Source organism: Rana temporaria, chromosome 4, assembly GCF_905171775.1.
Source record: "Rana temporaria chromosome 4, aRanTem1.1, whole genome shotgun sequence".
Classification (NCBI taxonomy): Eukaryota; Metazoa; Chordata; class Amphibia; order Anura; family Ranidae; genus Rana; species Rana temporaria.
The window spans coordinates 340034036-340050341 of record NC_053492.1 but is presented as its reverse complement, the minus strand read 5'-3'; the positions used below and the strand labels follow the sequence as shown (position 1 = coordinate 340050341).

General features: G+C 47.4%; 1 protein-coding gene across 2 annotated transcripts in view; it reads right to left on the bottom strand.

The window, feature by feature from the left end:
• SOS1 (SOS Ras/Rac guanine nucleotide exchange factor 1) overlaps positions 1-16306 on the bottom strand; it is a 412587-nt gene that overhangs the window by 153427 nt on the left and 242854 nt on the right. For both annotated transcript variants that reach the window (XM_040350763.1, XM_040350764.1), the window contains one exon: positions 11120-11775. In XM_040350763.1, the coding sequence (XP_040206697.1) occupies positions 11120-11775 (656 nt within the window). The remainder of the gene's footprint in view (positions 1-11119; positions 11776-16306) is intronic.

Here is a 16306-nt window from a genome sequence, read left to right as displayed (position 1 = left end):
TTGCCCTCAGCTCCCTCTGGGAGCCCAATGAAACGGAGATTGCACCTCCGGAGCCTATTTTCCATATCATCTTGCTTGCTTAGAGAATCTGATTAATTTGAAGCTGCATTCGATCCGAGCTGACCTGGAGCGGCGCAATGGCGTCCTCCACCTCTCCTATGCAGGTTTCGGCTGTTGTGACACGCTCACAAATTTTGTGGAAGTCTTGTCGCATGAGTGAAATGTCCACCTTGACCTCCTCTATTTGCGCTGTCAGGGACGTCCGGCAGTATGTGATTGCCTCGAGAGCACTTTAGCTGTGTCGCCTCCCAAAGTGGCCTGGACGGCGCATGCGGCCCCACCATCTCTCCCAGCACTCTCCTCCTCCTGGCGGCGATACTGGTTCTGATTTCGCCAGGGTGGCCTTTGGCGTTTATGGCGGAGTCATGGCAGGTATCTGCTGTGATCCCTCCCCCCCTGAAGCAGGCAGGTCCGACTATTCTGGAGGGCAGAGAGCTGCAGGGCAGGCAGGCCGAGAAGACCCACTATTCGGCAGGCCGGGTGAAGCAAGAAGGCCGCAGAGTCCCAGTACCCCCCCCGAACACCGTGGCTGTGCAGTCAGAGGCTGACGGATCCTCCTCTGCGGGTGTGCGGGGTCCTCAGGGGGTCCTGATGAGTCCCTGCAGGGTGTTACCTGGGAGCAGGAGGGCCCGGCAGCAGTACAGGCGGCAGGGCGGGTGAACCAAGATGGCCGCCACGGCCTTTCCTTGATGCTGTGGCTGGGTGGTCAGAGGCTGCGGGTGTGCGGGGTCCTTAGGAGGTCTCTGTGGATCCTTGGAGGATGATTCCTGGAAGCAGGAGGGCCGGGAGGCAGCACAGGCGGCAGGCAGGGTGGAGCAAGATGGCTGCCGACTTCCGAAGCCGCGGACTTTCCTGAATGCCGCACCCGCGAACAGGATCGCGGCTCCGCGGATGCCGCCGTACGATCCGATGATGGGGGATTTGCAGCCACAGGTGTGCAGGGTCCTCAGGGGGCCCCGCTGGGCAGGTGTAGCTCAGGAGCTCAGGATGTGTGCAAAAAGGAGTATTTGGACGGAGCACAATGCCTGCACGTCCTACTCCATGCTGTGTCAGGCCAAGCCCCCGGCTGAGCCGTTTTTAAGCTGCAAAAAAAAACATCATTCTGCTATAGGCTGGACGGGAAGTAGTTAAAGTGCCTCTGATTAATCCCAAATAAACTTCAGCTGTTCTAGTAGGCTTTTCCTGACATTTTCTACAGCAAAAGCCATGGTCCGCAGATATCTTCCAAAGCATCAGAGGGATCTCATTGTTAAAAGGTATTAGTCAGGATACCTCCAAAATTTATGAAAAGACAAGAAGAAAACTGGTCAGGGGAGGCTGCCAAGAGGCCTATAGCAACATTAAAGGAGCTGCAGGAATATCTGGCAAGTACTGTTTGGTACATGTGACAACAATCTACTGGATTCTTTATATGTCTGGGCTATGGGGTAAAGTGGCAAGACAAAAGCCTTTTCTTACGAAAAAAAAAACATCCAACCTCCCTGCTAAATTTTTCAAAAACACATCAGAAGTCTCAAAAGCATGTGGGAGAATGCGTTATGGTCAGATGAAACCCAAGGTTGAACTTTCTGGCCATAATTCCAAAAGATATGTTTAGTGCCAAAAAACTGCACATCACCAAAAGAATACCATACCCACAGTGAAGCATGGTGGTGGCACCATCATGGTTTGGGGCCGTTTTTCTTCAGCTGGAACAGGGGCGATAGTCAAGGTGGAGGGAATTATAAACAGTTCCAGATACCAGTCAACATAACCTTCAGGGTTCTGCTAGAAAGCTTTACATGAAGAGGAACTTCATGCTGAAGCATGACGACGACCCAAAGCATACATCCAAATCAACAAAGAAATGGCTTCACCAGAAGAAGATTAAAGTTTTGGAATGGCCCAGCCAGAGCCCAGACCTGAATCCGATTGAAAATCTCTGGGGTGATCTGAAGAGGGCTGTGCACCGACGATGCCCTCACAATCTGACAGATTTGGGGTGTTTTTGCAAAGAAGTGTGGGCAAATATTGCCAAGTCAAGATGTGCCATACTGACAGACTCATACCCAATGCTGTAATAAAATAAAATGCTTCAACAAAGTATTAGTTTAAGGGTGTGCACTATTTTTTTTATTTTTACTTCCCTCCACCTTAATGATTTCAGTTTGTTTTTCAATTGAGTTGTACAGTTTAGACGTCACATTAAAAGGTGGAAAAAGTTCTGAAATTATTAATCTTTATCTCATTTTTTTTACATCATAAAAACCAGACATTTTAACAGTGGTGTGTAGAAGTTTTATATCCACTGTACATCTGTAATTTTTAAGCATCTGTGCTTATCTGTTGCCTTAACACCTCGCAGGCCAAATCCAAATAGAAAAATATGTGAATTTTTGGTTTAAGGTGCATGAATCTTTTGCCAAAACATTCATAAACAGCCACCATAGCAAGTTAGGACCAGAATGACAGCTTTGAACCAACTACTGGCAGTATCTGTATTTTTATCTTCTCACATACATTTTTTAACTATTTTTAACTATTTGTACACCTTGACCTTTTCTTGGACACCCCTATGTACCAACATGGAATATAAAATATTACATTATATTCATCTATCAATCACTGACACATATATGAGGTTTATGATGTTCTCATAAGACTAAAAACATGTTTTAACTCTTTCACTGCCAGTTCCGTATGGCTCCACAGCACTGCTTCCAGCTAGTTAGGTCTGTAAGCACCTAATTTCTCCTCCTACTATAAGCTCATGGTCACTTCAGTGATCATAAAAACTTATAGCAGAAGTGTTCAGCAAACTCTGCCGAACCATCCTATAACTCTGTCCAGCGGATTACAATCTGCTGATCAGAGTTATTCAGCTCAAATGTGATCGCCCTCCCCTCCATTTTGCCGCACAGCCCTGTCCCCAGCCTCTTCACCTCCCGTCGCTCCCCTTCATTTAAAAAAAGCTTCCCCCGCTCTACTTTCCCATTCCCTTCATCTCCCCTTTTCCCCCCAGCACTGATTAACTCCCCCCAAACTGATCCGACCCCCCCCCCCCACAGAAAACCTGATCCCCTGCAGCTACCCTCAAAAGCCAGCTTCCCTCCTCTGCCACTCCTGCCGACTTCAGGTGCTTAGAGGGGATCAAAACATATCGTCGCCCCCGCCTCACCAATCCTCTGCTGCTGGACAGCATCCTCCTTCCCCTCCCCTCCCATCGCCTGCAGCTGCTTCCCAACACTCAGCTGGAGAGCGGGGGGGGGGGAAGGAGGGGAGCAGTGCAGGTGAGGTTGGGGCTGGGGGGGGGCTTGGTAAACATGGGGACCCCTTGTTAAAGGAGCTCCCAGAATCCGATAAGCCCCCTGCCCGCAAATCCTGGAAACCAACGGGACTCTTTATGGAGAGATGCGGTGTCAAATAGACTCCACAACTCTCCTCCAGGCTGGAAAGCATGAGATCGTAAAAAAAAAATAGGATTTTTTGTACTCCCCATAAAATCCTTTTCTCTGAGTCCATGGACGGACACAGCTCCCTAAATCTTGACAAGTGGGTTATGTTCCCTGTTTACAGGAGAGGACTAGGCAGAAACATGTTTGTTAATGTAACATGTATTTAATTATCTGAGTTGAACAGCCCTGCCCAGGGGCCGGTCCATCCAGACATAACCCTCCTCACTGCAGCATGCAGCCTCAGTTCGTAACAAGCAGTACAAACCTAAAAAAGAGGGGTGGGTGCTGTGTCCGTCCATGGACTCCAAGAAAAGGATTTTATGGCGAGTACAAAAAAATCCTATTTTCTCTTATCGTCCATGGACGGACACAGCTCCTTAAATCTTGACAAGTGGGATGTCCCCAAGCAGTGTAAAAAACGAGGGGTGGGGAATATATCAGTAAAACCAATTTTAACTTCACCCCAAAACAAGCAGAGCTCCTCAACGGAGGAGGTGCAACTTCAAACAGCCGCCGGCAAATACTAGCGGCCAAAAAAAGCATCAGAAGATGCACTCACAGCAACCATGTAAATTCTGGAAAAAGCGTGAACGGACGAGCAAGTCGCCGCTTTGCACACCTGTGAGACAGACGCACGATGTCGGGAAAAAAACCCAGGAAGCACCAATTGCCCTGGTCGAAAGTGCTGTGACCGGAAAGGGGGACCCGCCCCTTAAGAGCATAGGCCTGTATGACAGCCTGCCTAATCCACCGATAAATGGTGGTCGACGAGACCGCCAGGCCCTTTTGTGGACCAGACACTGACACAAAAGACAGTCAGAACTCCGAAACGGAGCCGTAGCAGGGCTGGTACATCCGTAAAGCGCGTACCACGCCTAAAGTATGAAAGGCAACCTTCGTAGGACGCGCCGGCCGAGTACAGAAGGATGGAAGAACAATGTCCTTATTGCGGCGAAAGGCCGAAACCACCTTCGGAAGAAGGGAAGGTCACGGGCACACCACCACCTAATCCTTATGGAGGATCAAGCATGGCGGCTTGCAAGACAAGAACGCCAACTCAGAAACCCCTCTAACAGAGGTAAAGGCCACTAAAGGGGCCACCTTCTGAGACAGTGTCAACAGGAAAATCTATCTGATGTTTCCAAAAGGAAGGTTCCTGAACAACCGAGAGCACCAGAGTCAAAACACATGGGGGAAGAGATGGGCCAAGAGGGGAAGTATATGACAAACCCCCTGCACACAAAAAGGGACCCAACAGGGAACGGGCCGCAAAAGGCCACTGAAAACACAGCCAAGGCTGAAATCTGCCTCCAAACGGTGCTTTAAGCAGTTTTTAGATCCACTCCAAGCTGTAAAAACAGCAGGACCCTGGACACCAAGTACATCCGTGGATGTCACTCCATCCCTTCGCCCCAAAAGATGTAAGCCTGCCAGGTGTGTCAGTAGATCCTCCGGAAGAAGACTACCGTGCCCTCAGGATTGTTGAGATGACCGAGTCGGACAGACCCCAGTCACTTAAAGTCTGGCTTCCAATAGCCATGTTGAGCAAGTCAGTGATTGTACAACAGGAGGAAGTAGGGGACCTCGAGACAGAGGGACCTCCCGTCCTGGCAACCGCCAGGGTACCTCTGCTACCAGATGCCCGATATCAGCGTAGCAAGGACGCCAAGGTCAATCTGGAGCGATTAGAATCATTGGGATCTCCTCAGCCTCCAATCTGTGGAGCAGCCGAGGAAGCAACTACAATGGAGGAACGGCAAAAAGTCGCCGATACAGACCCAACAGGGCCACCAGCGCAACTTGCGCGTCTGTACCAGATCACTAGACCTGGCCACTAACTTTGACACCCTTGCAGTGGAGACGAGCGGCCAGGAGATCCATGCCCTGTGAGGTTCACCTCCTGCAAGGGAGCCGAAACACCCCAAGCACAAAGACCAGTCGCCCTGGTCCAGCATCTGGAGACTCCAGTAGTCCGCCTGCCGGTATACCTGATGGTAGAACGAAGCCACGGCTGTGGCGTTGTCCGGCTGAAACCAGATCGGACGACCTTGCAACCTCCTCAACCACAAGGAGAAGCATAGCCTGATCGCCAAAAATAGTAGGACAATGAACGGTAGACAGCACCTGGTATTCAAAGGCGGTCTCCCACCCAGGCACTAGCCAGGCCCGTCCCTGGGTAGCTACCGAGACCAGACGAGAGCGGGCACATTCAGGGAGGTGTGGCCGTAGGTCTACGCAAGTCCAGCGACTCAGGGCCGACTGGACCCCCCAGGTTCACCCGTGAGGCTGGCATCCGTCGTAAACACCGACCACTGGAAGTCCGGATCAACCCTAGATACTCCAACACTGTGTCGGAACCTAGCATGCCCAGGATTTGAACCCTGGGTCGCACACATGGAGGGCAGGTTTGCTGACACTGAGCTACACCTTCTGGCCTAAACCTTTTAACACCCACCCGAATCTTCGTAGGGTCTAAATGGGAATAACACATCCACTAGGTCTGAGATAGAAGCTGCTCTCAGAAGAAAGTCGTCCAATTAGCCAATGAGGCAAAGCCTCGCTGTCCCAACAAAGTTAGGATAAGTGTGAGCTCCCAGCTGAAAACCCATGGTGCTTACGCTAGATCAAAAGGGAGGGCCACAGGCTGACAGAGACCCTCTCTAATCACGAAGCACAGAAAAAAACACTGACATGCGCAAAACGGGACATGCATGTATGGGTCCCTGATGTCCCAGGACGTCCCCCGGATGGAGCGCAGCTACCACCGAACGAATGGATTCCATGCGGAACTACCCGACGTTCACAAAATGTATTTAGGGCCTGAGGCCCATAGAAAACCCCAAACCTCTCGTCCTGCAGGAAAGGTAAAATTACCCCGCAGCTTAGCAAGTCCCACACTGCCCAAGGCAGACCGACGGGCCGGAAGAGGAAGACACAAGGAAAGAACTTTGTTCTGTGGATAGGAGGAAACCCTATCTAGTACTCCAAAGAGACCACCTCACAGACCCGCTGGTCGGAGAGCAGGGAGGTTTTACCGAATTGTGAACCTGCAAGCCGCCCCTCCCACCTAGAGACAGGGAGGGAAGGCTACATGCATTGGCAGGATTTGGGTGCTGGCGTGATCGGCTTACGCACCCAAGGACGGATTAGTCCCCCAGCTGGGCCTTTGACGGCCTGGGAGGGTTGCCCCCTAAATAATACACACACACATATAGCTAGATTCAGGTACATGTGTGTATTTTTGCGGCGGCGTAGCGTATCATATTTACGCTACTCCGCCGTAAGTCAGAGAGGCAAGTGCTGCATTCACAAAGCACTTGCCTCCTAAGTTACGGCGGCGTAGCGTAAATGGGGCCGGCGTAAGCGCGTCTAATTCAAATGAGGATGAGGGGGCGTGTTTTATGTAAATGGGTAGGTGACCCGACGTGATTGAATTTTTTTACGAACGGCGCATGCACCGTCCGTGTACATATCCCAGTGTGCATTGCTCCAAAGTACGCCGCAAGGATGTATTGGTTTCGACGTGAACGTAAATTACGTCCAGCCCCATTCACGGACAACTTACGCAAACGATGTAAAAATTTCAAATTCCGACGCGGGAACGACAGCCATACTTAACATTGACTAGGCCAGCTATTTGTTCGACTAACTTTACGCTCGTATCTTAGGCCTAATTTAAGCGTATCTGGTTTCCACAATACGCTTAAATTTAGGACGGCGTAGATTCAGAGTTATGTCGGCGTATCTACTGATACGCCGACGTAAAGCTTTCTGAATCCAGCTAATAGTGTGTATGTATATTATGTAGGTGTATGCACACATGCCTTTGGAGGAAATCGGAGTACCCAGAGGAACCCACGCAGACACAGGGAGCGACAATGCAAGATCCAGGCAGATTGGCATCAGTGTCTGGATTCGAACCAATGACTCTCTTGCTGCCAAGTAATGGAGTTAACCACTCCACTACACCACCGTGTGCATAAAACCATTCTGAAACAGAAGCCCTGTATAACAAGGGTGCAGCATTCAATGAAGCACCACAGACCTATATGAGGCCCTGGACCAGCTGGTCCGCTAGCCTAATAACTTCGGGAGAGTCGGTGCTCCTCCACTGTCTGGTGCAAAATGCTCCCTCCGTGAGTTGCACTAGGGGTCAGGACTACTCTAAGATGGCCGCCAAGCGTTCAGAACGCGACCGCAATGTAAGCTGCGCCATAGCATGGCTACGACAAAATGTTCGCCAATGGGAGTTTTCATTGTAAATGAAAAACCTCCCATAAAATGGCGCCAGCGACAACTGAGACCCCAGAGTAGTGGCCCCAATAGGCTGCAAGTCAGACCCCAGCATGGTAAACATGGAACGGGTCAGTACTTCGTATCTTCTATCAGTCAGATCCATACAAGCGGGGGTTCCTGCAATAGAGAGAGCCTTTTGAAAAGGCTCTCCTCAAAGGGGCACTGAACCGCCCGGCGGTGAGGGACTACAAAAGCCCTCAACGGCTGTTCTCATTCCACCTCTTAGAAATTATCAAAGAAGGGCACAGAAGGAAAAAACCTACACAGAGTGGTCTGATTTGTGTGATCCAAAAAAGACCGAGCCCCCGGCAAAAACCCAGCTGCACTATCCAGCTTAAGAGAGTCCCTTGCAGCAGTGAGAAGCGCACTCATAAATACCTTATCCTGCTTCTTTTTTTTTTTTTACTACCCAGGTACCTGGTCCATGGCTCCATAACAGAGCATTCCCCAGGGGATAACGGGGGAAGGGGGCATTCTTTTACCGCCCGCAGTCCACCCCTGCCCTGGCACAAACGTGTCCAGGACTAACAATAAAACCTCTGTGGGAAACCCAGGTGCTAACACCTGCTGCCACCACCAGCATGTTGGGGAAGGACCCAGATACTGACTCCAAATATTAATAATATTTACATAGTGTGTATGTATAATATGCACACCTGTCCTTACAAATAAACAAAAGCTCCTAGAGCCCTATTCAGGGCCTCTTACCCACCTGCTGCGCCAATCAGGGGTACCCAGGAGACTCACCTCAGGAGGAGACTGCCCAGCGCTGCCGTCCGCTCTCAGCACACAGCGTGTGAAAGGAAAAGAACCGTGAGGTAACTGTGTGGCATCTGCAGGGACCTGTGTGCCAAATGGCGGCAAAATGCCGCGTTTAAACAGGAATAGCCTCCTAGGGCTTTTTAACAGTGAAAAACCCCTCACAGGAAGGTCCCATACAAAAAAGAAAAAACACAGTCCCCTCAGGAAGCCCCCCCCCCCCCCCCTGACAGCGACAATGTTAGCAATGCAGCAAGGGAAAAGGAGCAGGAAAGGGAGGAGAAGAGGACCCCCCGAACCCCAGCCGTACCAACCCACCGAAGCGGGAGGGACTGTACTTACCCGTCTGAGCGAGGACTCACTGACACATTTCTGACAGAACTACAACCGCAATGGAGGTAGCCGTCGGCCCGGTCCACTGTGAGTGAGACAACACAGCCCAGTCATATGTGGACCTCGGAGCAAAGCTCACCGGCCACACCAAGAGTCATGGGGTATGGCGTGGCAGACCCAGCCTCTTTGCAAAGGTGTGCCCACGCTTGCTGGTCGGACTAAGTAGACTACAAGGATCTATATTATCCAGCCTGTCTCTCAGCCGACAGTTGAAAGAAGATTCTTCAAGAAAAAGTAAAATAAAATACAATTTCTCCTCAGGGCGCTGGGCCCAAAGGGAGCCATACAACCTTCTCCTTGCTAGGCAGAATGAAACTGAGGCTGCATGCTGCAGTGAGGAGAGTTCTGTCTGGATTGCTCGTTACAGAGCGGGGACCGGGAGCTGTGTGTGTAAACACACAGCTCTCGGTCCTGTCAGCGGGGGAAATGCTGATCTTCTGTTCATACAATGTATGAACAGAGGATCAGTGTTTCCCCTAGTGAGGCCACCCCCCCCCCCACAGTAAGATAACACACAGGGACATACTTAACCCCTTCCCCGCCCTAGTGTTAACCCCTTCACTGCCAGTGGCATTTTTAAAGTAATCCAATGCATTTTTATAGCACTGATCGCTATAAAAATGCCAATGGTCCCAAAAATGTGTCAAAAGTGTCCGAAGTGTCCGCCATAATGTCGCAGTACCGAAAAAAAAAATCGCTGATCGCCGCCATTACTAGTAAAAAAATATATATTAATAAAAATGCCATAAAAATACCCCCTATTTTTTAAATGCTATAACTTTTGCGCAAACCAATCAATAAACGCTTATTGCGATTTTTTTTTACGAAAAATATGTAGAAGAATACGTATCGGCCTAAACTGAGGAAAAAAAATGTTTTTTTATATATTTTTGGGGGATATTTATTACAGCAAAAAGTAAAAAATATTATTTTTTTTTAAAATTGTCGCTCTATTTTTGTTTATAGCGCAAAAAATAAAAACCGAAGAGGTAATCAAATACCACCAAAAGAAAGCTCTATTTGTGGGAAAAAAAGGACGCCAATTGTTTGGGAGCCACGTCGCACGACCGCGCAATTGTCAGTTAAAGCGGCGCAGTCCCGAATCGCAAAAAGTGCTCTGTCTTTGGGCAGCAATATGGTCCGGGGGTTAAGTGGTTAAGGAGCTGTGTCCGTCCATGGACGAGAAGAGAAAATTATTTGTTTACTTCCGAGTACCTGGTCATAACATCACGGCCAGGCCTCCGACGGCCATAGAGATGACTGGTGACCATCTGGTCACCAGTCATCTCTATGCTTCCCATCCGGCGCCGGCAGATCATTTCTCCGGGTCCCCAATGGCACTAGAGAGCCCGGAGAAGCACCAGATGGCGGCGGGGGGACATCCCCTCCTGTCGCCCATAAGAACGATCCGCTGAGATTGTTTTTATGGTGCGCAGAATCGCCTGCTGAAAAGATGGATATCTGAATGGTGCCTGTAGCTGCAGGCATCATTTAGATATCCCCACTGAAAGTCCAGAACATCATATGACATCCTTGGGCGGGAAGTGGTAAAGGGAGTAAAACCTTCCAGGGCTGTTTATCATCTAAGGCTGTTCACTTAACTGGGTATATGTGAGAGTTTACAACCACTTTAATTGAACAGAGGCCTCTGCAATTTGTAGATAAATATTCTCAGGCAATGTCCTGTGTTGTAAAAACTTTAAGCTATGCTGCTAATGTCACCGTGCCTCTCTTCCTGTGCAAAGCAAGTGCACCAAGAAAATGACAGATACAGTGATAGAGATACAGTGTTAGATTGTATTACTGCATGCTAAAAAGCAAGGTATTTATTAAAAAACATGTACAATTTGTTGCACTTTTATCTTGTTTGCCAAGTTTGGGATGCCACTAACAATTGTGACGCATTGAGCGTTTTGTGAACGAGCGCAAAAGTGCATGATTTTACATGCGTTTATATACTTCTGTCGTGAGAATGCAGCCTAAGGCTGGGTTCACACTGTTGCACTGCGTTGGCATACTGCAAGATATGCCAAAGTACTATAAAGAATGAATTTTACCACAGCACACCAACAGGCAACATGCTTTTTAACAGATTGTCTAAATGATCTGCCCATCTACAGCCACAAAGAAATTTTACTGCAGGCTCATTCATAAAAGAGGATGCAGAAATACCATACCTGCATACATGTGATAAGTTAGTCTCTCGATGAGCTTCACTACAGTCCCAGCCTTAATGATGGGGATGCCAGATTTGGGTTGTACATTTTCCTCAAATATTATATTCTCTTCCGAGTCAGGCTCTGCAAACCTGTACACCTTGGGGCTTGGAAGGCGCAGCTGTTCTTCTTTCTCCTCTTGTAGAATTGTCCCATCTAACATTCGCTCTAAAGTACTTCTGTACTGTAGGGATATTAAGGCAGCCATCCAGTTATTTTTTTCCTCTGCGGACTTTGCCGCAAAAATAACACTGTTCTCATCCTTTAAGATAATCTCAAAAGCATGTTTATATTCATTAGTGTCATCCTTGTCATTGATTTGTACCTTTCTCATAAAGAACTTCTCTTTTAACCGATACTCAGCATTGCTGGCACCAGGTAACCTTGGTTGTCCATGATTTGATTTACAACAGATCATCAAGCCATCGAAGAGGAAAATATGCCTTTCATGCTTAGCCCCTACTCTTGTTAGGGCCCCTTCCATGATGAATTCGTTGCAGCATTGTCCAATGTCCTTTCCCTCCCATCCATCAATGTTCTTCTGTATCTCGTTCATTTTCTTAATTGCCAATTGCTTTCCCTTCATTTGTTGACTATAAAAACGACATGCAGATTCACTGTGCAAAGAAAATCATAATGTTAGAATCAATCAATATAAATACAACGCACATACAATTTACTGTAGTTTTATCACAGAACAGATGACATTATATTATACAGTTTAGCACAATGTTCCTTAGGCTCCATGCACACTGCAGCTCATAAACTACAGTTTATTGGCGTTTGGGCGTTGTTTTTTTTTTAAAAGCCCATAAACTGCACTCTATGTTAGCCTATGTGTCCATGCACACATGGACTTTTTTTTAGCGTTAACGAGCAGTGGAGATTATGGGCTTTTTTTCTGAACGCAAGAAATTTGCAGTCAAAGTGCAGTTTTTCGGCGGGAAAAACTTCCACAAAACGCCAATAAATGCTCAGAAACGCAGCTTGCCAGCGTTTTTTAGCATTTTTTGATCCATTGGAAAAAAAATACAAAAAAAAAGTTAAAAAAACGCCAATAAACGCTACTGCAAAAACTTAAAGACTCCCTGCAAAGCTACTGGCATTTTTATAATTTTTTTTAGCGTCCAGTGTGCATGCATGGAGCCTTAAAAGAAAAATAAACTTGAAAACGCCTTTTGCAGATTAGGGAACACATCCTGGTTTCACAGTATAATCTTAGTTTTATATATTTTTTTTAATAAAAGATTAAAGCGGAGTTCCACTCAAAAATGGAACGTCCGCTTTAAGTGTTGGTGATCCCCCTACATTTGGCATATAATTTTTTTTGGGGAGGAGCGTTTTTACAGGCACCCAGCTCCCACTGCCTCCCCTGGCACTGGAAGGAAGATCACCCCCCCTCCCTCCCTGCAATCTCCTGGGACACATCACAGGTCCCAGAAGATTGCTATTGCCTGTGGGCGCCCACAGTTAGAATGCTGGTGCTGTGGAGAGAAGGGGGAGAGGAGCGGGGCTTCATGCGCCCGCAATGTTGGACCCTGGGACAGAAGAGTGTCTGATTATTAAAAGTCAGCAGCTACACTTTTTGTAGCTGCTGACTTTTAAATGAGTGGAACTTGTCACTCAGCTGATCAAAGATCGGAGTAAAGGGCCAATCACGGCCCTTTACCACGTGCTTAGCTGTCAGCCAATGACAGCTGATCACATGATGTAAACAGAAGCTGGCTTCTGTAAAAGGGACATCGTTCCCACACAATCACCACAGTCACAGCTGCTAACCAGTGCTCATCAGTACTGCCAACCAGTGCCACCCATCAGCGCTGCCAATCAGTGCCTCTTTATCAGCGCCACCTAACCGTGCTGCCTAGTGTATATATTTTGAAGAAGAAACTGGGACTATGTAGGCACCAATGATAATTTTTTTTTTAAACAATTCACATATAAGTTATAAAATAGCATGTAAAAACATTACTGTAGCATCCTACAGTTAAAACTTGATATCTCCAACTACAGCAGCTTGAATCAGGGTCACAGAATCTGAAGACTCTGATGGTAATCAACACGGCTGGAGTAGTAGTATTGGGAAATATCTACATGTTTTGCGGAGAACGCTTCTTCGGGAGCTTATTTGCATTTTAGCTAAATAGAATTAGGCCCCCTTCACAATGGCGGCAGTTCTGCCGCAGTTAAAAGCATGTTTTGTTATTTAGAATTTCAGAAAATCCTGGCACAGCGTTCACTTGCAGTTGTACATTGCGATTAGCTGCTCTGAAACATTCTTGCCATTTCTGACGTGCTTCCTGTTTTTGTTTCCTTGTTGCCGCTGCTATCTGCAAGTGAAATAGTACACTGCGATTACCTGCAGTTATGTGCAGATAGCTGCAATAAATCGGTCCTGGACGCAGTCAAATTAATTTTTTCTAACCGCACCGAACCCCATGTAACAAAACTGTTGCTAAATGCAGTGTGTAAATGGGGACATAGGAAAGCATTGTCTGAGTTTAGCCGTGGTAGATAACTTGATCTATTCCGCAGCTAAAACTGAACTCTATCCGCCCGTGTGAAAGGGGCCTAAAAAGACATCAAGTAAGTATGTATATCTCAAGTGTAATGCTTTAACAATATTTATTCAAAAAATAGCAAGACTGTCTGCAATCCAATAAGCTGTGGTCAGCTCAACCATGCATGCAGTTCCCTTTAAGGTTACTCTTGTCTTACCTACTTGGCTAGAGTGTCCTCTATAATTTAGATGCGTCAATTAACACAAAAATATAACAAAGCTATACCTAAAATGTACTTTTAACCACTTCAGGCCCGGGCCAATTCTGACACTTCGTTTCTACATGTAAAGATTTTTTTTTTTTTTTGCTATTTTTCGCTAGAAAATTATATAGAACCCCCAAACACTATGGCCCGGATTTACATACATCGGCGCATATTTATGCGGGCGTAGCGTATAAAATATATGCTATGCCGACGCAGCGCACAGAGGCAAGCACAGTGTTCATGAAGCCAGTGCTCCCACTCGCTCTCAAATCTACGCTGGGCTTCCTCGGCGTAAGCCAGCGTAGGTGAAGTGGGTGTGAGCCATGCTAATGAGGCGTGACCCCATGCAAATGATGGGCCAAGCGCCATAGAAGTACTTAAAACGAACGGCGCATGCACCGTCCCGTGGACGCATCCCAGTGCGCATGCGCAGAATCATGTCGGAACTACTCCCTTAGATACAACGGATCACTGCCTACGACGTGAACGTAACCTACGCCCAGCCCTATTCACGTACTACGTAAACAACGTAAAATACGACGGCTCTGTTCCCTGGTCCATACCTTTGCATGAGTTGCGCCTCCTATATGTGGAATAACTTTAGGCCGGACGTAGGACTTACGTAAACCGCGTATATTATGCGCCGGGCGCAACTACGTTCGCGAATCGGCGTATCTCCCTCATTTGCATATGTGAATAGAAAATCAATGGGAGCGGCAAATGCACCCACGATACGACAGCGTAGGCCAGTTACGTCGGTCGTAGGAAGCCTATTTTTAGGCGTATCTCAGATTGTGGGCACGGCGCACAGATACGACGGCGCATAGCTAGACTTACGCGGTGTATCTCGAGATACGTCGGCGTAAGTGCTTTGTGAATCCGGGCCTATATATATATTTTTAGCAGAGCCCATAGAGAATACAATGGCGGTCATTGCAACTTTTTATCTCTCACAGTATTTGCGTAGAAAATTTTCAAACGAGTTTAAAAAAAAACTGTTTCATGCTAAAAAAAAAAAAAAAAAACACAGTAAAGTTAGCCCAATTTTTTTGTATAATGTGAAAGATGAAGTTACGCAGAGTAAATAGATACCTAACATTTCACGCTTCAAAATTGCACATGCTCGTGGAATGACGCCAAACTTCGGTACTTAAAAATCTCCATAGGCGACACTTTACATTTTTTTACTGGTTACATGTTTTGAGTTAGAGGAGGTCTAGGGCTAGAATTATTGCTCTTGCTCTAACGTTCGCGGTGATACATCACGTGTGGTTTGAACACCATTTTCATATGTGGGCGGGTCTTACGTATGCGTTCGCTTCTGCGTGCAAGCACACGGGGACAGGGGCACTTTAAAAAAAATTTTTTTTTTGATCACTTGTATTCCTATTACAAGGAATGTAAACATCCCTTGTAATAGGAATATGCATGACAGGACCTCTTTACAGTGAGATATGGGGTGAATATGCATGACAGGACCTCTTTACAGTGAGATATGGGGTCAATAAGACCCCACATCTCACCGCTAGGCCGGAGTGGCGCCTTTTTTTGAATGCAGAGGCCGGGCGTGACGTCATAACATCGCACCCGGCCTCCGACGATCATAGAGACTTCGGCGACTACCTGGTCCGCCGGAATTCTCTGTGATTTGCATCCGGGGGCCGACTCACCGATCGCACAGGTGAGTCGGTAGAAGCACGGGAGGGCGGCGGGAGGACGTCCTCTTTCGCTGCCCGTAGAAGCGATCAAGCGGCGGAACAGCCGGTGTGATCGATCCTATGGTGTAGGGAATTGCCAGCTGAAAATGACTATATCTGAATGACGCCTGTAGCTTCAGGCATCATTTAGATATAGCACCACAAAGTACCACAATTCTCAGAACGTCATATGACGTCCTCTGGGCGCCAAGTGGTTAAAATGTAGAGACCAGATATTTTCCATTAAAGAAGGTACAAGACTTGTTTGTTTTTTTGCATGGTCTCCATTTTAACCATTTGCCTACTGGGCAACCCCTTCCTGCCCAGTCCAATTTTTAGCTTTCACACTTTGAATGATAATTGCAATATTGTACCCAACACTAAATTGTTATTTTTTTCACACACATAGGGCTTTCTTTTGGAATTTAAACAGTACTGGGTTTTTTGTTTTTTGCTAAAGAAACAAAAAAGATTTAACATTTAAAAAAAATAAAAAATCATAGTTTGAGGCGGCACTGGTGGGTGGCACGAATGGTGAGGCACTGGTCGGCAGGCACCACGGCAGGGACCGATGTCCCTGTAACAGAAGCCGGTTACCGACTTTCTGCTTCTCTGCTCACGCTGATCGGGAGGAGAAAAACAAGCTGATAACCCGAGTGTTTACTTCCGTGATTAGCTGTCATTG